The 22,534-nt window shown below is 47.1% G+C and overlaps 1 protein-coding gene across 8 annotated transcripts in view; it reads right to left on the bottom strand.

Annotated features, from left to right (window-relative positions):
- The window catches only part of FRMD4A (FERM domain containing 4A), a 424,512-nt gene that overhangs the window by 29,364 nt on the left and 372,614 nt on the right, over nt 1-22,534 (bottom strand). For all 8 annotated transcript variants that reach the window (XM_064142608.1, XM_064142610.1, XM_064142606.1 and 5 more), the window contains 3 exons: nt 13,314-13,390; nt 9,217-9,355; nt 1,786-1,927 (listed from right to left, as the gene is read on the bottom strand). In XM_064142608.1, the coding sequence (XP_063998678.1) occupies nt 1,786-1,927; nt 9,217-9,355; nt 13,314-13,390 (358 nt within the window). The remainder of the gene's footprint in view (nt 1-1,785; nt 1,928-9,216; nt 9,356-13,313; nt 13,391-22,534) is intronic.

Below are 22,534 nucleotides of genomic sequence, written 5' to 3'. Positions count from 1 at the left end.
GCAGCCATGCTTGCCTGGCCTATCAGCAGCAACTCAACCAAAACTGAGGTTCATACAGTCCTAGATAGACCAACCCACCTACCCAGGCCTCAAGAAATGACTCAGTTGGTCAATGGCCTTTGCATGGCTCTAGTCAGTAGTGTAATTCTGCTGAGCCTGCAAATCTCATGATCACCCAAAAGGGATCTGAGCAGGGAGCAAAAAAATACAGAAATAAGAGCACAGGCAGCTCCTGGTTTGGAGTTTCCATCTGCATAACCCTGAGAGGTGCTGTCCTTAAAGAAGCTTCTATAGGCCTGATTTTCTGCTCTCTTTCACCTAGTCATTGCTCTCCCAGTGTAAGAGCAGAAGCAGACCCCTATGTTTGTTGGGCTTTTTTCCCCAGGAAGGCTAAAAGTCAGTGTACTAACATGAAAACAGGATTATTACCAAGTAGCTCTTGCAAACTTGGGAATAGTGCCCAGGAGGCTGAGATCTTGGAATGACTGTAATAACTTCCTTGGGGTACTTAATGTTATTTACTTTCCAGCAGGAGAGCTGGAAAAATGCTAAACAAACAAAGAGGTCCAGCAACTCAACACCAGTTCTGAAGCTGCTCAGCTATCGCAACTCCCTGAGCAACAGGAGGCACAGACAGTGGATTGTATACTGCATCAGAAGGAACTGAGGAGCAGAAAGGCATCTCTGTTTGCAGGCAAGCAAAGGAAATGCACAGCAGGCTGCTCCAGAGCTCTGTAAGCATTGCACATCTTAACCCCTTGTTGGACATTTTCTGTGTAGGTACCGATACTCCACCAGTGTGAGTTCAGTTTCAAAGGTTTTATTCCCTTGTCCAGCATAGGATAATTATTCTTTGGTGTACACATCTCAACACAGCTGGTTTTGATAACTTGATACAGTGCTTAACAGAGGGCAGTTAATTGACTGGAACCGTTAATAATCTTGCTACCAGCAACTCTGCCCTCCTCAAGAGCTTCTCACCTGAGCAGCTTCAAACTCTTTGCAAACTATCAGTCCAGAATCACATTCAGCACTGTTTGGTACACAGCTTGGCCTGTTCAGACTGACAGAAGAGTTTCAAAGAAGAACAGAAAAGTTCCTAACTCCTCTTCCCTGTCCTTCTCTTCTGATGCTTTAGCTCTCCTCCATATCAACTTCTCTTGAGTCTCTTTCACAGATTATGCCTTCCTCATAGTAGGAAGGTGCCCTAAGACACAAAAAGAAACCTCTTGGTCCCCACACTAGTATGATGGACAGTGCCAGGCAATAGCTCTTTTGAGCCTGGGATACCTGGCAAATTTTAGCAACACAAAGGCAAGCCAGATGTACACTCTGTGAAGAAGCCACTCTGCCTGAACACTGCTGAGGGATATCAATTCCCAGCCTCAGTTTCCCTAGAGAGCTGCACTGGCTGAATGCTTGTTCAAGGCTGGGTAGGGGGGGGTCCTTCACAAATGGCATTTGCCTTAAGATCAGCTGGGTGCCAAGGGGTGACTATGACAGAAATTACAAAGAGAGACCAGATCTCAGCTGGGAAGTCAGAGGTTGGAGATGACATCCTGGGGCCAAACAGGAAATGAGCAGCAGTAATGAGAATGAGGGAAACTGCTGCTTGTGTTGTTTGTGGGGCAACATGCTGAAAGACAGACTGACACCTGGACAGACAGAAAACCTAAAAGGAAGTGACTTTCATTTTTACCCTGCAGCTTTTTGGCTGCTCCCCGTTATACCAAGACCACAGCACTACCCACCATATTTTCCCCAGTTACAGAATAAAGCACTTACCTGATGAGAGAAGACTTCCACTGCTGCCACTGATAATTTTGCCTTTACTCCCCATGTTGGCCAGTTTTGAGGTCTTGAGCGTTCCAGTTTCGGTCAGGTCAATTGCAATCTCACTCAGGCTTCTTGCAGCATGAATCTTGGACTGCACAGGACACAGGAGTTAGTAATGATGTGGTGCTTCTTTGAAGCTTACAGATTAAAACCAACATGTTTTCTGTGGCAGGAAACAGACCTCCACAGCAAACTTGGATTATTCTACAAGAGTAGAAGCAACCTGGCACATTATTCACTGCTGCGCTTTTCACATTCTTAAGTAGGTGCAATCCTGGCATCACTTCCTGTTGTTTGTTATTTTCTCTGCTTTGCTATGGACATTTTCCCCCTCTTAAACTATGTATGGAGTTATTGAGTTACCACATACAGTAAGAAACCTTCAAAAAATGCCAACATTGTAAACTACAAAGCCTGAAGGCTAAAGATCATCTCTAGCATCTAAAGGAAACCAAGAGGGGCTTTTACAAGCCCGCAGTGACTTTGGGCCAAGAAAGAATGGGAACATGGTTAAAAGAGGCTGTCAGGAGGACCTGGAAGAAAAATCCTATCAGGAAAACATCTTCACAGTATCACAGTATTACCAAGGTTGGAAGAGACTTCATAGATCATCAAGTTCAACCCTTTACCACAGAGCTCAAGGCTAGACCATGGCACCAAGTGCCACGTCCAATCCTGCCTTGAACAGCTCCAGGGATGGCGACTCCACCACCTCCCTGGGCAGCCCATTCCAGTATCCAATGACTCTCTTAGTGAAGAGCTTTCTCCTCACCTTAAGCCTAAATTTCCCCTGGCGTAGCATGAGGCTATGTCCTCTTGTTCTGGTGCTGGCCACCAATCTTCAGGTTATGGTCTAGACTAACAGGCAACACACCATGTCCCTAATGTGAGTGACATCTTCAGAGCATTAACATTACTCCAGTAAGAAGCAAGAGTCACTCCAAGGTCAGTAACTGGTCACAATAACACAAATAGTCACCCACCACAGACCACCAAATGTCAACAAGGGAAAGTAAACGTGCAGACTGCATAAACTTGTCTTAGGAGGGGAGGAGCTCACTTCCCAAGATGTCTTTTCTCTGTTGGTTATGGAAGGATTTGAGACAAGAAGATGCCCAGAAAGTTCAGGTGACATAACCCAAGACCTTTCTCTTTATTGAGCAGTAGGCCTAGATGTGGTTTGTTCACAGAGCTAACAAAGGCAGAAATCGTGGAGGACAAGGGGATTAACAACACTGAGCAGTGAAAGAACAGTTGCTGTTTGCAGGATTGGGCTCACTCATTCCTAGTGGCTGCCTTGCCTCTGAAAGACAAATCTCACCATTAGCAGCTCACTATCTATCTATCTCCAGTCCATTCTCTGACAGAGTCTAATAGGCATTCAACATGAACAAGAGAATCAAGAATATTGATTAAAGCTGCTGGAGAATCAGTTGGAGCCTTAGCACCACCAAGATGAACCCTACATACAAGGCTGCCTTTCAGTCCTTTTTCTGACCAGTACAGCCTTAGGATTACCTTAAAATAGCAACTACCACATCAGAGCAACCCCCTCTAGTCCTCTGTGGCTGGGGTCATCCCCAAGCACATCACAAGAGAAAAAAAATAGGAAACTTTTCATTAAGCCATTGTGGGATAATCTGTCCACATGGAAAACTTCCTCCTGCCTCTTCTGAGCTAACGTGTATGCTCTGAGTTCTATTTGATGTCTTGGTTGTTGAATTCACTTCAGGTAACAAGCTGTGCTAATAAGAAGAGAACTGACAAGCATGAAGAAGCTCATTGTCTAACATGGCACACAGAGATTGCTGCTGTTTTATCTCTGACCTGGAAATTGGCTTCTTGCTTGCTGACCCTCATGTGAGCTCCTCAGTCACAGATGGAGTAGCTTGGAGCTCAGCCCATCGTCCAACTCTCACAAGTCCTGTGCTGCTGAGCTCTAATTAGCCTGGCCTTGCAGGGGCACTGACTTGCAATTTCTATTTTCCAGAAACCCAAAAAATTATTGGGACACTGTGCTGAGGCTCTCCAGCTGCACAAAGTCAAAGTGGATGATGAAGTCCCAGTTCACCCTAGCATTCCCCTCTGTACCTCAAGGCCAGAAGAGTATCTCAGTGCTAGCCACACAGTTCACGTGATGGGCATGTAATTACAGCACTAACAAACCAGAAGCTGATTGATGTTCACATACCAGGGTCTTCTGGTCCCACTGGAACTAACACAAGATGGGAGTACAAAGAATGCTTGCCATGATGGGATTTTCAGTGTTCTTTCACATCCTTAGGAAGCAGAGGCGATTTTAACAAGAGCTTAGGCTGTAACGAGGGCTTAACGCTCACCACACTGAGTTTCACTTTCAGCTCCCTTTCTGACTTGCTGTGGGGCTTTGGGCAAGCCACTTAAAGTTAAGTTCTTCATGATGCTCTGCCTCTGCACATCAATGAAATAATAAAGGCAATAGAACATCTCCCTGCTGTACACTGTGTTTTTAAGATTAATTTAAGACTCCAAATGATGATCACACGGGGAGAGCCTCACACTAAAACCACCCTCAGAAGTATTATCATCATTTAATATTCTGGGGTATTTAGTCTCCACCATTGCCATTCAGAGGTACTCGAATGCCTCACAAGCTTACTTCCACAACAACCCCAAGAAAAGGGTGTGTGCACTCATTTGAGTGCAGAGGCTGAACTATCTGCCAAGATATCAGAGCATATCAGGCACCACTGACAACGCTACAGCCAGTTACACACTTCTCATTTTCAGCAGCTCTTCCCCAAAATCAGTCCCAGAAGTACAGCACTCTTTTAGCTTCTTTTATCTGATCTTTCTGGTCAGAAATAAGTTCTGTGAATCATAGAATCAACCAGGTTGGAAGAGACCTCCAAGATCATCCAGTCCAACCTATACCCCAGCCCTAGCCAGTCAACTAGACTATGGCACTAAGTACCTCAGCCAGTCCCCTCTTGAACACCTCCAGGGATGGTGCCTCCACCACCTCCCTGGGCAGCCCATTCCAATGCCAATCACTCTCTCTGGCAACAACTTCCTCCCAACATCCAGCCTATACCGCCCCCAGCACAACTTGAGATTGTGTCCCCTTGTTCTCTTGCTGGTTGCCTGGGAGAAGAGGCCACCCCTCACCTGGCTACAATGTCCCTTCAGATAGTTGTAGACAGCAATGAGGTCACCCCTGAGCCTCCTCTTCTCTATGCTAAACAAGCCCAGCTCCCTCAGCCTCTCCTCATAGGGTTTGTGTTCCAGGCCTTTCACCAGCTTTGTGAAACATGTTCTCCAGATAGCTTTGGAAGGTTAGTTCTAGGTGAAGAGGAAAGTAACTGTTTTTATCTAGCAGAAAGCAACTGTTTTTATCTGACAAGATTTCCTGCTGCTGAAATCTTGATAAGGAGCCTGAGCATAATCTGCTGTCTTGCTGCAATACCAGATCTTTGGAGGCAACAAGTCTTCAGGCTGCTGCTGTCTGGGATGATTTATCCCCTGCAGGTGTACATCTGCTGTATGACCTTACACGCACGTAGGGTTATGTATACCTTGTACACTCCAGGAACTGCTGTCCTGACAGCCACAGTATGGGGCTAGCCCAACATATCCATATATTCCTTGCAGCGGATGTGTAGGAAGAGGACAAATCCCGAGTCCGCACCCACATATCCTGCCCTCCCGCTCTGCCAGGCAGTGGTTTTCCTGTACTTGTAGGACAGTTACAGTAAGAAGCTCTGCAGTTCATTTCCATTCGTACTCAGACTGCAAATTAGGGCACACTCCAGCTCTACCTGTTTGACAAGACACCAACTAAAACGCTGAGTGAAGGCACTGCAGTGGGATGCTGTTGTGGCCCTGCCCAGCATGCCAAGGCAGCAGGGCATGGAAGTGTGACCTTACAGAGGGCGAATGAAAAAATGATAAAAGACCAAAGCCTGTCATCTCTGGAGCTGGGAGAGAGGAAAAGCTACCCAGAAAGGGAGCAGACATGGAATCAGCAAAGCAGACCAAGCTTTCTCCAAAAAGGATACAATCCAAACTTGCCAAAGCTATAGAAGGTTTTAGATCCCATCAAAGTTGTGCTAACGGCACCCTGCACTAAACAGCGGAGATGGAACATCTTCTGAAAGGAATGAGGTTAACTTTGCATGCTGCTCAGTCCCTGCTGCCTCAGCTCTCTGCTCCCTACAGCAGTGCCAATCAGCATCGGGTGGTCTTGCGCTTTGGACAGCCACTCATGGACGGCAGGAATCAGACCAACAGCTTATTTCACACAGGCCACTGAGCAGCAGCCAGCGCCAGGCCCGGGCTAGCCTCTGCACCGGCAGCACAATGGTGAAGGCTGGATTACACCCCATTAGCACTCCCTCGGGCCCAGCCTCCCTCCAGGCTCGCAAATTCTAAAGCACTTAGCGCAGACCTGCCAAGTCTCATTTCCATGGAGGGAGACAGGCTCATTCACCAGTCCTTTCAAAGCATGGGGCCAAGCTGATCCCCAGTGTTGTTCTGACAGGGTCAGAGGGTACAGAAAAATCCATCAGTGAAATGCAAGAGCAGATAGACACTAGGGATAAATTTACTCCTCTTGCTTGCAGTGATAGGGCTCTGCTGCAGGTGATTTTTCTAAACCCTTGGCCTATTTTCCACTGGCTCACTCAGCCAAAAAGCCTTGCACTTGGAAGAATGTGCTGCTGGAAAATTCCCACAAAATGGGACTTCTCAAGGCTTCTAGGCCAAATGCTTGATTGACTCGGTGCAGTCAGCAGAGCAAAGACATGCCTTGAAGTCCTGCTGCATCTGTCTCCTGAAAAAGAGGCAAGCTGACAAGAGTTCTGCCCGCTGACATGTTCACTTGGAAAGCTGGGGATCTTTTCAGTCTCCATGTTACGCTTTGATTGCAGGGAGAGAGACACAGATCAGCAGGGAGCAAGACGCTGGGAACTCAGCGAGCTGGCAGGAGTTCAACATGGAATAAGGCTGCAAAGAAGGCTTTGACCTCACTGCTAGGCAGAGCTGATTTTCTTTCCTTTTAAAATCAGGTGAAGGAAGTTTTCCAGCGGAGCTGTGTGTAAGGTTGGGATCCAAGCAGTGCCCAGCTATACGAGGAGCACAGAGTCCAAGCGTGCTCTATCATTATGTCATATCTCTTGCCATCTAATCTACATCACTGGAGTAAAGGCTCAGCTTCAGTGAGCTCCAGCAGGCTTTTTCTTCTAAGTTTGTTTTTGTTTTTCTTTCTTTTGTCAAAACTATATGAAATGCCAAGTCTGAACATGAAAGGAAGGAATATCTAAATTCTCCTTTGAAGTTGGGGATTCAACTGAAGTAGGAGCTGAGATTTAAGGGGATGCAAGCCCATGACACGTGAAACTCAAATAAATGTTTGTCTAAGCCCTTGAACAAAGACATTTCTCTGGAATATGTTTTAGTGGTTTCCAAAAGCAAAGCACACATGAGTACAGGGTCCTGAAGTGACCAGCAGCATGAACTGAATAGATCAATTAAAACACACAGACCTATCAGTCTTGGCAGTATCATGTCAAAGGTGAGGACAACAGACTAAAATACCAGCTCCGTTAAGAGAAAGGGACAAAAATATTTGTATGCCATAACTTCAAAGCCTCAGCATGGCCACTGGGATTATTGTGACAAAGCACAATGACATGGCCACCAACATGACAGGTTGACAAATGAGCGCTGGAGAGGTGGTGCTGTCTGTAGGAGTGTGAGAAAGAGACATCAGACTGAAACACAACCTGACAACAACAAAAGAAGTCACTAAAGGGAAGTCCCGGGCATTTAAGTGACCCAGTTTCTTGCCAAAGAAATGGGAGAAGGGAATCTCCTTTTGTTTGTTGGTTGCTTGTGACCTAAATACCTTGCAGCCAGAACAGCAAATACAACTGGCTAAAAGTAAAAAAATCCCAAAACTTCTGCTTGTTTGATGAGTTGTTTTTGTTGAGAGCAAAACAGAGAGGGCTATGCATTGTCCTGGTGGTGCTGAGCAGAGAAGGAGGACAGGAAAGTATTACTTGGTATCAAGTGTGCGTGCAATTGCATCCAGCTAGCACTTAGGCAAGGGTGAGATGTTAGTTTTGCATCTACATTCAATATAGCTCACAGCATAGAAGATGAATCCTTTTTAAAATCTGCATTAGATGGGAGATGGCCAAAGTCAACGTAGCCATGTGTTCTGGCCAAGGCATCTGGAACTTTTACCCACTTCACAATAAAGCCACGGAGATCATGACAGGCAAAGCAATGTTAGAAGAGTTTAGAGTGAGCTGAACTAAGAGCACAGTGATGGTCTTTCATATGTTTTCAGCAAGCCAGTTCACCTCATTTAACTGTCAGAAAAATGATACAGCAAAGAGAAACAGGGGAAATAAATAGTTTTTTGGCCAGTTTGGTGGGCTGAACTGGCTCATGAAGGCACCTGATAGGACCTGTGCAAAAGGAGAGAGCAGCCCCTGACTCAAAATGCAAGCAGCACTTTCAGCAGTAGCCAGACGTTTAGCTTGTTTCACCCATTTGTACAGTCCTGCCATCCTACCAGACATGGGGGGTGATGCAGGCAGCTCTGTAAGAAAGTACCCACTCCATACAGACTCTATCTTCCATGTAAAGTTTTACACTAGCGTGCTCATATGGACAGAGGTGTCTGCAGAAGTGTCTCTTCTGTCTCAAAGTGATCTCAGAGTGATCAAAGTGATCTCCTGTTGCTCTCAGTATGACTAAAATCACTGTTGATGAAAGGACTTAGCAAGAGAACACACATTCCTCTGGTTTCAAGGAGGTTTCTTTTGCCTATTGAGTGGCCCTTTGTGCAGCACTAGATCAAGACAGATCCTTGCGAGGCCAGACTGTCAGCATCTTGGCCCCCTCCTGCTGTGACAGGCTGTGTGGAGATAGAATTAAGATTCTTACCCCTCATTTCTATGAAAATACTGTAATAAAAAGAGAAAGCAAGGATTCAGAAACAGGTGTAGAGTGTTAAGCTACTTTGAACTCAGTTATAGTAAGCTGCTCTAACTTTATAGCAGAGCTCAAGAACTAGAGGACATGTGGAAACCATCCATACAGAGACACAATCCTATCTGCTTGCAAACCTCGGTTCCTCCAATTTGGATATAGTTCAGTGCAACCTTTCCCCTCAATCCTCACTCCCACAGACAAGAATTTTATATAAATACCCTAATTCTGTCCAAAGCCAGCAAATAGTCTGAGTCAGTTTGCCTTTTGCGTTTCTTTTAATCTCAGGTGGAAAGAGAGGGCAGGAAAGGAGCCACCACCTCAGTCTGAGCTTGCTGGGACTGTGGGGAGTGAGGAGGACTCACTCATTGCAACGCTTACTTCCACTTCCAATGTGCTTACCTTGCTTTGTTTTCTGTCCAGGTAGAACTGATGCTGACTAATGGCCATAGCCCAGATAGACTTTATTAGTGCTGGACAGGCGTACCACGTATGCACTGCAATGCCACTATGCCCAAAAGTCCTCCTGGTCACAGATGCCCTGGAGAGGAGAAAAGAATCGATAGAATGAACTGTGGTTACACCAAGGTTTCTTCATATTGTTTTCTGTGGCAGAACCTAGCACAGACTTCACAGTAAAAGCTTTTACTGCACAATTCCTTGTGCTAACAGGAAAAAAGTGCTTAGAGAACAGCAATAAATAGCTAATCAAGCCAGGACAGCATTCACCTTAAAGAGCTCCTCAAGTTAGCAAGCTCTGGATGACTAATACTAAAGATCAACCAGTTTGCCCAGTTCAGTGTATTCCTGGATTTGACTGAGCTCATGTTGACCTGCCACATATCCCAAGGGTGTCACCACTGCCAAAGCATGTGTGAATCCCCTGTGCCTCATCGGATGCTGAAACACCTGAGGCCAAGCCCTCACACCCTCCACTACCTCTGGCTTTTGATGGTGTCTCACAAACGTTAGAAGCCAGGTGACCACTACAGATCTAGAGAATCAATGTCTGCTTCAGAGAATGTGGAAGAAACTCTTCAGTACCTTGTTTTCCCCACTTGTAGACTTGCCGCATGGTGTGGGAAAGGGGAGTTGTGAGGCTCAGAGAGGGCTGCCTAAGTGCCCTGGAGAGAAGAATGTTACTCAGCCATTAGCTGAATGAAAATAAAACCAGGAAAAATAAGAGCTAAATGTTTCCTCCCTGGGACTCCCAATTGTCCTCAAGTATTAACAAAAACCACAGGCTAGGTTTCACCATGCTTTCACAGCTGACAAAACCACGTGGTTATTCCTCCTCATCCCTCACCTCTGACTGCACCAACACACACAGGCTCCCAGCCTCCTGCTCTGCAGAACCCCTGTCACTGCAGAGATGTAGCACTGGCTAAACCAAACCACTGAGCCCCAAATAAATGAGGTCTTCTTCTACGGTCTGGTAACAAGAGTCTCGTGGTGAAACATTCTGAAATGGATGTGAACACAGGTACAGAGACTAGCTCAGAAATGAGGTGTTTTTGTTACACGTGGACATGGATGGTGACAAGATGGCTACAAGAGACAGCCTGGGGAGCAGGGTGTGCTACAGAGAGGCTGCCACAGTCCATAGGCTGCAGACTCTCAACTTGCACTGGCCACCTCTCCTTGTGGGCTACTGCCCTGACCAAAATGCGAGACAGACGTGTGGAGGGGGGCACACGGTCAGTGAAAGTTGTGATAGAGCCAAGAATGAAAGAACAGCAAAACCCTAAAGTGAAATGGGAACAGCTGGCTGGATTTAGCCTGGAAGAAGGACGACAGCTCGTGTCAGGGTCTTCCCAATGCTGCAAAATGTGTTCAAAGTTAAACTGTGAAACTACAAATTGGAGTGAAATTTGCCTGAGAAACAGCTGCAGTCAATGCAAACAAGCTCTGAAACAATCAGGATCTTTATTTCAGTGTTATGATGTGCTGAATCCTTTCCACACAAGTGAAGCAGAAGACCTTGTCCTACCACGAGTACTGTTCTTGTGACAAAACTGTCCCTGGATGCACAGGACAGTGGCTGATGATCCTAATGAAGATGGGTGCTGGGCTGTCTCATCTCAGTCACTGGACAGAGAATGAAGGTTGTGCTGGGAGGTGCTCTTGAAGTTGAGACTGGAAAGCGGACCCAACTCTGGATGCTTTAAGTTGGTTTCAGGGACAGAAACCATTGCAGCACATTGGCACATAAGGCTTTAAGGTGTTAAGGCACCCAAACGTGGCCTGAAGTCTGAATTCTGGTGCCATCCTATTCTGCTCAAATGCAGCTACTTTTAAACTCCCAGAAACACACTCTGCAACCCATTCATCTTCTCATCCTAAAAGCAGCAACTGCCATTATATTTTTTTTCATTTTGGGATCTGTACATGTTTCCCATCAAAACTTGGCAGTGCTGGGTTACTGTTTGTATTCTGATCTTAAAAGCTTTTTTTCCAATTTAAACAATTCTATGATTCTATGAAAGCTGCAGACTCTGTTAGAAAGTCTGCAGACGTAGCTGGTCAGAGCCGTGGACTTGCTCCTCAGAGCTGTCTCTTGGAGACTTGTGAGCAATGGCCCATTGGTGCTTCTTCCATGGATTCCTTCCACCTATGCCACATGCACTATATGGAATTAACCCTGTCGATACTCTGTAAAACAAATGTTTCCCTCCTTTATGGAGTAAGTAACCACAACGAAGAGAGGTTAAATGGCTTGTTAAGGACAGGAAGCCACGGGCAGAAACAGGACTCAAAAACATACGTTGTGCTGCCCATCCCTGGCCACAACCATGGAGCCGAGCTTGCAGTCCTGCAAGTGTGGCTTTGCTGACTCAGCCTCTGGTTTGGCTACAGAGAGGAATGCACTGTATTGGCTACTCCTCCCACAAGCTGAACAACTCCGTACAGGAGTCCATCCTACTTGGCTGGGAGACTACAACCCGAGTTGTGTTCCCACCACACCACTTCAATAGGCCTTGCTGCTTTACAGCCAAAGTATCAGCACAGCCTGAATGGTAGTACTCTCTGGATAGAAAAAAAATCAACCGAAGTCATTCCCTTTAAGTGAGAAAGTACCCGGCTGACAACCTGGGACCCGGGTTTGTCCTCCTGGTGTTGATTCAGAGAAACTGCACAACACAGTAAAAAACTGGCAGCTCTTCTTGTGTCAGTAATTCCTATCATCCAAATACAACCAAGACAGAAGTTGTTCCTCTGAATGGTCACATTTCATGCATGACATTAAGTTGCAAATATCATTACAATTTCAATGTCTCAGAGGTATTTGCTTGCTTTTCCTTGCAACTGCTTCTTCCAGGAAATGGCCAGCCTCAGTGTTTAGGGACTTCTCATTGCTGGTTGCTTGGAGCATGCATTTCTGATGCCTTGAAGGCTCAGTGGGGGAAGGAGTCCAACACTCAGCTCATGCTGCTGGAAGTATATTCTCAGTTTTGAGAATTATCGCCACTAGATTTCATACAACTATTTACATACTTAATATTAAGCAGCTGCCTCAAGATCCTGCTGACCTGGAGCTACACAATGATGGGAACTGCTCTACTTCGTTTTTGCTTTACCAAAAGGCGCCTATGGAGCCAAGCACAATTGTACTGGTGTGACTGTATTCAGATCAGGGTAAAAAAGCACAGAAACTGCATGCAAAATTGCCCTAAGAAAAGTACATAGATTAGTACACAGATTGGCATGGCAAACAGGTGAAACAGGATCACAGCTGAGCAATCAGCAAAACACACAACTACCAGCAGCACATCAAATCAGCCTGCAAGCGGGATCCTGGTTTTAGTGAGCACAACTTAAAGAGCAACATACACGCTGGTCACTGTCTGCACTAACCATCCACTAAGGACGGGGGTGTAGAAATGCACTGATTAGATGCAGCACAGTCACTTGAGCTCGCTCTCTCCCACGTCAGGCTTCTTAAGAAAGAAAGAAAAGATTCCCGTGCCAAAAAGACTGATGGGCTTCCATCCAGCCTGCCGGTAAACCTCTGGTACCGTGCCATTCCTTTCAGCTGCACTACTGAATATTTATTTACAAGGAAGCGTGTGAGTACAAAATCTGGCGCCCATTTCCAGGCTCCAAAGTGCAACACGGGGACAAGGCAACCTTCTCTCCATGCGCGGGGGTTGATGGCACCGCAGCCGGGGCACCACAGCTGCACTGGCCCGGGGATCAGAAGGTGCCAAAACGGCGGTGGGGAGAAACGCCAGTACAAGCCAAGGGAAAAATAAAATCCTCAAAATCACCCACCCGACCCCAAAATGTCCCGTCGAAAGGTAGCAGCAGCCCCTGGCTTTGGATAGCCGCTGCCCCTTGCTAAGGGCTCCCCAGCTACACAGCGCAGTAAGTCTCGCACAGCGTCACGGGCAGTGTTGCTTCCCAGGACCTGGCTCGGCGCGGCTCAGCCCGACTCGCCCCGACCCAGCGCGACAAAGCCCAGCTCTGCGTGGCTCAGCCCGGCACGCTTCGTCGCTCACCTGCGCGGGTCGTGCACCTCCACTGAGAACTTCTTCTCGCGGAAATAGAGGTTCTCCAGCTGCCTCCATTGAAAGATCTGCGGGGAGAAGAAGTGGGTGAGGCTCCCCAGCGCACACCCTCACCCGGCCCTGCCCGCCGCGCCGCCTCCTCCCGGCGCTGTGCCGTGCCGCGGCTATCCCGCTCCGCTCCGCTCCGCCCCGTCCCGGCCGCGCGTCCCGCCCGCGCCCCCCGCCCAGCACCTGGGGCAGCCCGCGGGGCGGCGGCTCGCTCTCTGCCGGCCCCTGCTCTCTGCTGCGGGCTCGGTGGCGGGGGGAAGCGGGCGGCTTCACTCAGCAGAACGCAGTACAGTTTAAAGACATGCAAGCCACAGGAGAAACGGAATTTGGTTGTTTCTAATTTGTAGGGCTAGCGGCTGCTGCGCGTTGGCCTCTGGCACAACAGCCTCTCTCCTAAGAGGGGCCAAAGTGTCCTGGCTGGGCAGGTGAGGCCCCACGGGGGTGACTCTCACCGCTCCGCTGAATCACGATACCCATCTCTGCTTTATCCCCGCAATCAACTGCGGAGAGTGTATGCCGAGCGGAGTCGGGCTTCTATCCCAGGACTTGTGTTGTCCAAGACTCCAGCCTGCTCCCGGTGGGTGAGACGCAGCAGTAACTCATATTCCTGCCTTCTGTTTCTAGGCTGCCCTGTTGAGGCATCTCTAGCAGCACCCAGACAAAGCCAGTGCTATCACCGAGGGACAAACTGAGGCATGACACACTCATGGAAGTAAAATGCAGGTCTCCCCAGAGCTAGCTGCATGCCCTCGGCCCTGAGTCAGCATGGGTCAGCCCTGGGGGGTGTCTCTGTTTGTCCATTGATTGTTCATAGAATCATCGAATCAACCAGGTTGGAAGAGACCTCCAAGATCATCCAGTCCAACCTATCACCCTGCCCTATCCAATCAACCAGACCATGGCACTAAGTGCCTCAGCCAGTCTTCTTGAAGACCCCCAGGGACGGTGCCTCCACCACCTCCCTGGGCAGCCCATTCCAATGGGAAATCACTCTCTCTGTGAAGAACTTCTTCCTAACATCCAGCATATACCTACCCTGGCACAACTTGAGACTGTGTCCCCTTGTTCTATTGCTGGTTACCTGGGAGAAGAGGCCACCCCCCACCTGGCTACAATGCCCTTTCAGGTAGTTGTAGACAGTAACAAGATCACCCCTGAGTCTCCTCTTCTCCTCTTCTTCATGCTCCCCGGCAGTGGGATGTGTTCACACCGTCTCCAAACCCCGCACTTTTGCCCTGCAATAGCTCTCGTCTCCCAGGCAGGAGGGAAGACTGACCATAGAAACAGCACGAAGGATGAGGTGACTGCAAAGCACTCTTGTCAGCTTTGCAAACCACCACACAGTTAGTGCCACAGACAGGTCCACCACTGCCTCCTCCTTACAAATGAGTAAACCAAAATCGAAAGCCTGGCTTACAGGCTGCTAACCCTCATGGAGGAGGCATCCTCTACTCCCTGGGCATCTCGCAGTTCGGCTTCGCTGAGCTGCCCCTAGCAAACAGCATAGCTCAGGGAGTGTAACCTTGCCACTGGGGAGCAGAGCCAGCAGAACTTTTCCTGGTTTATATTCCTTCTCCCACTACCAGCAGCTTCTGTGCAGTTCCTTTTCTACCCCCAAGGAAGGCTCTGGCTTCTGCCATGCCGAGATAAGCCACTTGCCAATGTCAGTGCTCTGGAAATAAGTAAACAGGAGTAATTTGATTTGCACTGATTAAGTTCCTGGTGGAGGTGAAATCCAGAAAACAAACCAAGCCACAACGAGCAGCCAGAATTTTCTCCTCACTAATATTTCAGTGCAGCAAAACTGAAAATATTTGTGTTTTTAAGTTTCTAACCAAGAGTTGTTGGTTTTTTTTCTTCTATTAGGAGCTGTCTGGACGGTGGTGAAAGGCATGCACTGAGCTTCGCCATAGTCTCAGGCTCTCTGCATCACAGAGGGAGAGGAAGGAGACCATGAGGAATAGGAAGCTTGAAGAGTCGTCCTTAGGGGATTATTTTTTTCCTCCACTAGAATAACTGATCACTGCATGAAAGTTGCAATCACCAAGAAAAGTGCAGGAGTACTGTCTGGTTTACCCACTGAGGGAGGACAGACATGGTGTGAAAGGGTTAAGCTGGGAACTGAGGTCTGAAGTGAAGTGTGTCTCCTCTGCAATCACCCAGCTTCAAAGACATGAAAAGGAAGTTTGGGGTCTAAACTCCCACAGACAACAACTAGGGTCAAGCCCGAGAGTGCCATGTGGGTTGCCAGAATCATCCCTCTGTGCTTCCAGATGCCTGTCCGCAAGACAGGGAGGGTAATGCGGCCGTGCAGCACGGCATGTGCAAAGGACTTGTTTGGGAGGTGCTCAGACATGTGGAACACATAGAGTCTAAAAACCAGCAGATCACACCCTTCAGAAAATATCCCTCTGTCCCTGGGTCCCTTGTTGTCATTTATGACTAAACTGTGGTGTGGTGCAGAAGGAATTTGAAACTCTTTTCAAAGCTGCTGGCAGCTGCTCTCCTTGGACGCTTTCCTTCACATCCTTCTCCCTCAAACTCTGCAGGACTGTCCCCTGTGCTTGGATGCTTTCCTATTTTGTCCTCTGCTACCAGACCTCACAGTGCTCAGTTTGTTCACTGCAGCTCCTTCGATGATAAACTCCAACTGTCCAAACACAAAGGGCTCTGTGGGAGCTGTTCAGATGCCTGAACATAGGCGTTGAGTGCCATTTTCTGTGCTCCGGGGTATCCTGCCTGGTCCTGGCTGCTGCCCCAGGAGGGAGTGGGCCTGCTATAGGTCTGATACTACATCTGTCAGCCTCACACAGATCACTTGGATCGCTACCAGTGGCTAAAATGACATTAGACACCTATGTATTGGGCACCAGAGCAGCTCCCCAGATCACTGCATATTTATATTTGGTTTCTTTGTTTTTCTTAGCAGGGTGTGGAATGAGGTAAATCCCCTCGTGGGAGGAAGGGGGTGAAACTGACCCCACAACCTGAGTTTGTGTCTTTTTTTTCCCATAGCCTATGTTCTGATCTCCCTTTGCTCCACTGACATTTCTGCAGCCCTCCCATCCCTTTTGCCCACATTGATGTGAGAGGTCTCAACCTTCCTATACATAAAGAGTCCAATCTTCAAAACTCTGAACACTCACAAGAAAGTATCTGTTTTCCTGTTAGCCAATCACAACCCCTCAGGGAGAAACAAAGCCTAAGGTCTCTTCCTTCAGCCAGACCTCTTAATGTCAGCAAGCTGTTCCCTTCACCAGTTGCTGAGCTTACGTAGTTTCAGATTGATGTTGTTAATGCAGTGACAGATGCACAAGGTGCCATTAGTAGGTCTTAAATGGAAGCATAATTTTTACCCATCAAGATCCTTTTACCACACTAGTGCTTGCAGCCTTCACTGGGGAATACGAGCCACATCGGGGAGCTGGCTGCAATTTCAGATCTTGTGGAAATGCAGTGACAACAGATGTGTGCTGGTTTGGGGCTAGTCTGAGTCAGTGCAGCCATGCTCAGGCAGGTTCACCTTATCCTGCACTGAGGCTGCATCTAGTTTTGAGTTATCTGGCTTAGGATCACGTTTGATTAATTTGCAGAACCAAACCAAACGTCTACCTTTGCGGGTAGGCCAATTCATATTAGCTTTACTGGAGTTGTATTAGAGGCATGACGACTTTTACCAGACAAAAAGTACCTCACTGCAGGGACTGGGACAGCACCTCCCTTAACACACTGCAGAGGAGGCTTAGGGGAAAGTCACTTGGTAATAGAAGCTGAGAGCAGAGCTCCCCAGCCCTTGAGTAGCTGCCTTCACTCAGAGCCTACAAACAAGGAGACAATTAGCGGTGCTTGTGGCAGGCTGAGTTTCTGTGATGTGGTGGCTTGCCCACTGGGATCTCGTCTGAGGTCAGCAGCCCATTTCAGATCATGCAGCACTGGGCAGCTTTCAGATGGGAACAATTTTTGGTAGTGGCCATCATTACAGGCTGCACATGAGATCATTTAATCTTCTGTAGACACTTCAGGAAGTCTCCCTGAGACTGGCTTTTGAGCACAGCTGCACACTCTCACATGCATGTGGAAGGGAAAGTGGCTACTCAAAAGAGGAGAAAAGAATTACCCTTATTCCCTTCTCCTCTGGGGGAACTGTTCCCCTCACAGGCTCTGTTTCATCATGCCAATAAAACTGGAATCAACACTATCACTTGAATTTGCAAGACAGCTTATCAACCCACAAACACTGAAGGGAAAAATTGTTCCACATAGAACCATGTGTACTGTTTAAAATGTGTTGGGGTGGGTGGGGAGGCTATGGTGAGGAAGCAAAGTGCCAGAAATTACTTTTCTGCAAAGCTGGCAGCTTAGACAAGGAGCCAGGGGAGAGATCCAAGTGTTGCACCCTGCACTATGGAGAATTCAGGTGCAAGCTATAGGAATTTTCTCATTGGAATCCCCTTCCAAGAGGCCAGCAAGCTTGCCAGGCACCAGATGTTTGTGACGAGTTACAAAGAGCTGCAGTCAAAGCCCTTCAGATGCAAGTTTTTTTTGAGAGTACACTTGTGGTCTGCTGGCTGCTCCCTAATTAAGCTGAGCCTGGAGGAGAGGAGGCCCAGAGACCTGCATCCTTTTCAGCCATATGAGTCCGAAGAGGTTTTTACTGTTTTCATTGACCATGGGGCTGGTACAGTGGTGTTTGCACACAGCAGGAGGTAAGGTCAACATGAAAGCATCTGAACAATGCCAGAGGCTCCTGATAAAGAAGGGAGAGTGTTTTGTGAATGACACACAGGAGTGTTGCAGGCTTGGTCACTCATGTCCTGGGTGACCTGGACTTCAGCGAGGTGTGGGCAGCTGACTCAATCTATGCTAGGCACTGGGCTGTGCTCTGTGCCTTTGTGCTTGGGAAGCCTTGTCTGAGTACTCAGCAGAGGGACCATGCCATACATTTGGAAACCCTTGGCAGCAATAAGGCTGTTGCTGTTTTCTGTCTTGGACTGTGGCTGAGGGACAGTACAGAGAGGGTGGCTGAAGGGCAGTACTGGTGGTTGAGACATAGTGCTCTCTGAATTATGTTTTCTAGAGAAACATGCCCACATAGTATCTTTTGGAATAATTTTCAAGCTTCTCTATCTTGGGGTTGGGGTATTGGGTCCCTGATACAGAAGAGCTGGACTTGGCACTGAACTGGGCAGCATGCACTGTGGCTGGATGACCCTGTGGGAACACAGTGTGAACTGCTTTGCATTGTGTCTACTGGGAACCAGGTACAAATGCCCAGGTATTTGGTGCCTTGTTTACTTTCCCTTTTATCTGTGCATGTCTTCAGCTAAAGGACCTGGGATGAAGCACAGGTAGAATGGGGTTACTCAGCGGTGCACACATTCTCAAGGGTTTCAGGTATCAGGCTTGGTGGCTGTTCAGAATCAAATGGCTTGCAGAAGTCTACAGAAGTTCTACATGTTATTTGTCTGATCCTGTTGTTGACCTAAGGGGGAGGTGCAAAGGAGATGGTGAAAGACTTTTCTCAGAGGTCTTCAGTGGATATGTGTGAGGCTGCGGATAAAGTTTGCTGGGCTGCAGCAAGGGAAATTCTGACTGTATATAAAACCCCCCTCAAACCCACAACAATCAGTGAAGGAGGTCAAACAGTAACCTGGTCAGACTCTGAAGTTAGACCTACTTTGAGCAAGAGGTTGAGCTAGAGACGTCCAGAGGCCATTTGACCTACCCTTTTTTTTAATACTAAGCATCTAATGACCAACTCTAATTGCTGTTAGTGACCTATGTGGCATCTCTCAGTCCTTCAAGCTGGCAGCTTCATAGATGATTAACGCCTTACTAAATCACACTATGCAGAAGGAACAATCATCTCTCCAAATGTATAGACTACCACTCAGACTGGATACTTTGAAAGGCTTCTAGGAAAGGCCGGGAAATAATGTGGCATATTGCTAACAGCCCAAAAGCAATCCCTTCCATTGCCTATGCTATGGGCAAGAGGCAACCCTGGATGACATCCCAGTCCTAAATTTGGTACTAAACAAAAGAACAAACTAATAGCAGTACTTTCATACAGCTTGCATGAGTGCAGCTACAAATTCCCAACTCTTGTTTTGCAGTTTGAAGACAAAACAAATGTAATAAAAAAAAATTCCTCTTTGGAAATACAATTCCCTCTACTGAACAAACCCACAAGCAAAATTCTAGGGGCTGAGTTATGCAGTAGGTCAGGGAAGAGGTTATGAACGGTCCCTTTTTGGCCTTAAACTCTATGAAAATCACAGCTCCAGCAAAGTCAATGGCAGTTTTGTCCCAGTGATTTCAGTGGGGCCATGGTTTCCGGGCATGGATTTGTGTTCTGCCTGAAGCCAACCCTGCTCTCATCAATCATACCTCTGTCAAACTAGTTAGGGTGAATGAGGAAGGATTTGGTCCACGCAGAACAGCCATCTTAGCTTAAACAAACGGACTCTTGTTTCAGGGGCAGATTTACCAAGACATTTCCGTGGGCTGTCACCTGTGAATTAGTGTGACCTGTTGCTGAGGGTGCCCCTGGGTCATGAGATGAGGATGCTGCTGTGCCATAACTTAGCTCTCCATCCTGACACACTTCCATTCATTCCTGCATTTCTATTAGTTTGGGGTAGTTTTTTTTTGTCTTTCAGTTCCAAAACCCCAAAACAAACAAAAAATCCACAAAAAAAGGTTTCCTGTGTGATTTGATCTGGGAAACGACCACACCAATCATCTTCCCAGAGGCTTGCAGTCCTCCCTTCCCCCATGGAATGAGAGAGCGACTTGGCTAAGCAGGGCTTTCAGTGGTCTGTCAGCAATCTCAGCTCACTGTCTAATTACTTCTTTCCCTCAGGCTTCAGGACTCTTTTTTTGCCAAACAGACAAACAATTTCTGGTCCAATTTGATATCCCTTTTGCTGTGCGCTGTTCTCATGGGACCACACCACCCCAACAGACATTTCTGTCTTGATCAAACAGAAATTGTGTCTAGATCTATATAATCACCACTCTGCATTCATTTCCATTATGGAGAGACAATTCCCTATTAAATTTCAAAGTGATTTATTGGCTCAGAGAGGTAGCAAAGCATCAGATCACAGAAGGAAGAGCTGGACAAGGCACTATTTGTCTACACAACACAACTTGAAATTTGTGTCTATAACAGTATACAGACTGGGAGATCAGACTTTGACTTTATATACAACCAAATCCACCTTCTCTGCACATCTACATCTGTTGGATATTGCATTGCTGTCACCATGCTGAATGTGTCCAAATCAACAGGTCTGCAGAGAACCATTTCCCCCTCTCATTCTTGTAAGTTAATTTTTCTCCCTTTTATCTCCTCCTTTTGTCCTCCAAAGTGACTAGATGTTTCTGCATTGACCATCTCTACTTTCTCATGTAATATACTATGTATTAGATAAAGAATGCTCAGCCTATAACCTATGAATCAGCTGTAGCAGCTTAGAACAATTTATGCCGCCCATAAACCATTCCTGTTAATTTCCTTCCTACAGATCTTTTTGTCTTCTCTAGTGGCACGACTGAAGTACATCTCTATATTGGGACCAAAACACAGGAACCACCATCCCCACCTCATACTACTATAACCATGCACATCAGAGAATTAGAGAATGGTTTGAATGGGACTTCTAGAGGTCATCTAGTCCAACCTCCCTGCAGTAAGCAGAAACATTCTCAACTAGATCAGGTTGCCCAGAGCCCCATAAAATCTGACCTTTAATGTCTCTAAGGATGGCACCTCCACCACCTCTCTGGACTACCACACTAGTGAAGAACTTCTTCCTAATGTACAATCTAAATATACCCTTCTCTTGCTTAAAACCCTTGCCTCTTGTCCAAGTGATACATGCCTTTGTAAATGGTCCTGTGATGTGACTGAAAGCACTCCTGGGATATTGGATGTCCTCATACGATCTGCCATAGCAGCATATATCCCACATATATGGCAATGGGCTGTAATGCCTGACTTTCTGAGCCTCCTGACCATGTCACTGCCTTAAAGATGCCTCATATTTGTAGCCACTGAATACCTGGACCCTGCCTGGCTTCATCTGGTGATAAAAATGCTCAGGCCTCTGGAGCAGAGAGTCCAGATGAACTAAGAGACAGTATTTGAGAAGGGTGGAGCACATGAGGAGCCTGCTGCCATTACAAAATCAAGAACAAGTGCTTGAGGAGCTTTCAATCTCACTCTAGATCTCCACCCTAACTCCAGGGCACTGAAGCCCAATTTGTTTCACTTTGTGCTGTCAGAATGATTTGTCTTTGCATCTGGTTGAAGTTCCTGCTGTGCACTGCAGAATCAAGTAAGACTTGGCTGCTGCTTTTATAGAGAATTACACTTTAAGACCTGAATATGGCAAAGCACTCAGAGCAAGGGACTACTGCTATATTTAATGGTAGCCATGGGCTTGGCTTGGCTGGATCAGAGGATGGAATGTCGTGCTGTAGCCTTTGTGAGCACACGTTCTTACAGAAAGCCCTGGGGACTCTATGCCTGCTCACCAGAGCACACATACACCAAAACACCACAATTTCCTTGTAAAACAGTGGTGCCTTAGTTTATATCTTAGTGTGTATAAGCATTATAGTTGATCAAGCTACTTATTTACCTAGATAATGGATGCTGAGCGTGGCTGTTCTATGATTTTAAGGTGCTGTTTTACCTAGGCAATCTACTTGGTGGTCTGAGATCAGCCCTGTTTGGGAGAGACAGCTGAAGCAAACTTTTACTAGCTTGTCTGTGAAAGAGAGGAAGTGGTGATGATAACCCATACTGTTAATTTGTCCTTGTTCAACCATGACCAGTTCCATGCAGACAAACTCCTTCCATCTTGTTCCAAGCTATTGATCCCCTTGTCTTGCTCCATAAAGTCACTGTGTAGGTTAATAGCAGTTTCTTTCTGTGCCTGCTCTAAGTTATGCAGCCTGCACCTAGGCCCAGCTCCTTTAGCTGTGCTGTAGGATACTGATGGTGGGACAGATAGTGAATGGGATTTGGAACTGACTGAGGTTAAAAATGACCACTTTTTTTTTGGCTGAGTTTTCCTCCCTTCTCTGGAGCAATTTCCTTCTTGGGCATACAATTATGCCAGCATGACTGAGGAAGGTGTCTAAGAGTGGGA

This window comes from Pogoniulus pusillus, chromosome 4 (genome assembly GCF_015220805.1).
Source record: "Pogoniulus pusillus isolate bPogPus1 chromosome 4, bPogPus1.pri, whole genome shotgun sequence".
In the NCBI taxonomy this organism is placed as follows: domain Eukaryota; kingdom Metazoa; phylum Chordata; class Aves; order Piciformes; family Lybiidae; genus Pogoniulus; species Pogoniulus pusillus.
This window is presented reverse-complemented; position numbering and strand designations above follow the sequence as displayed.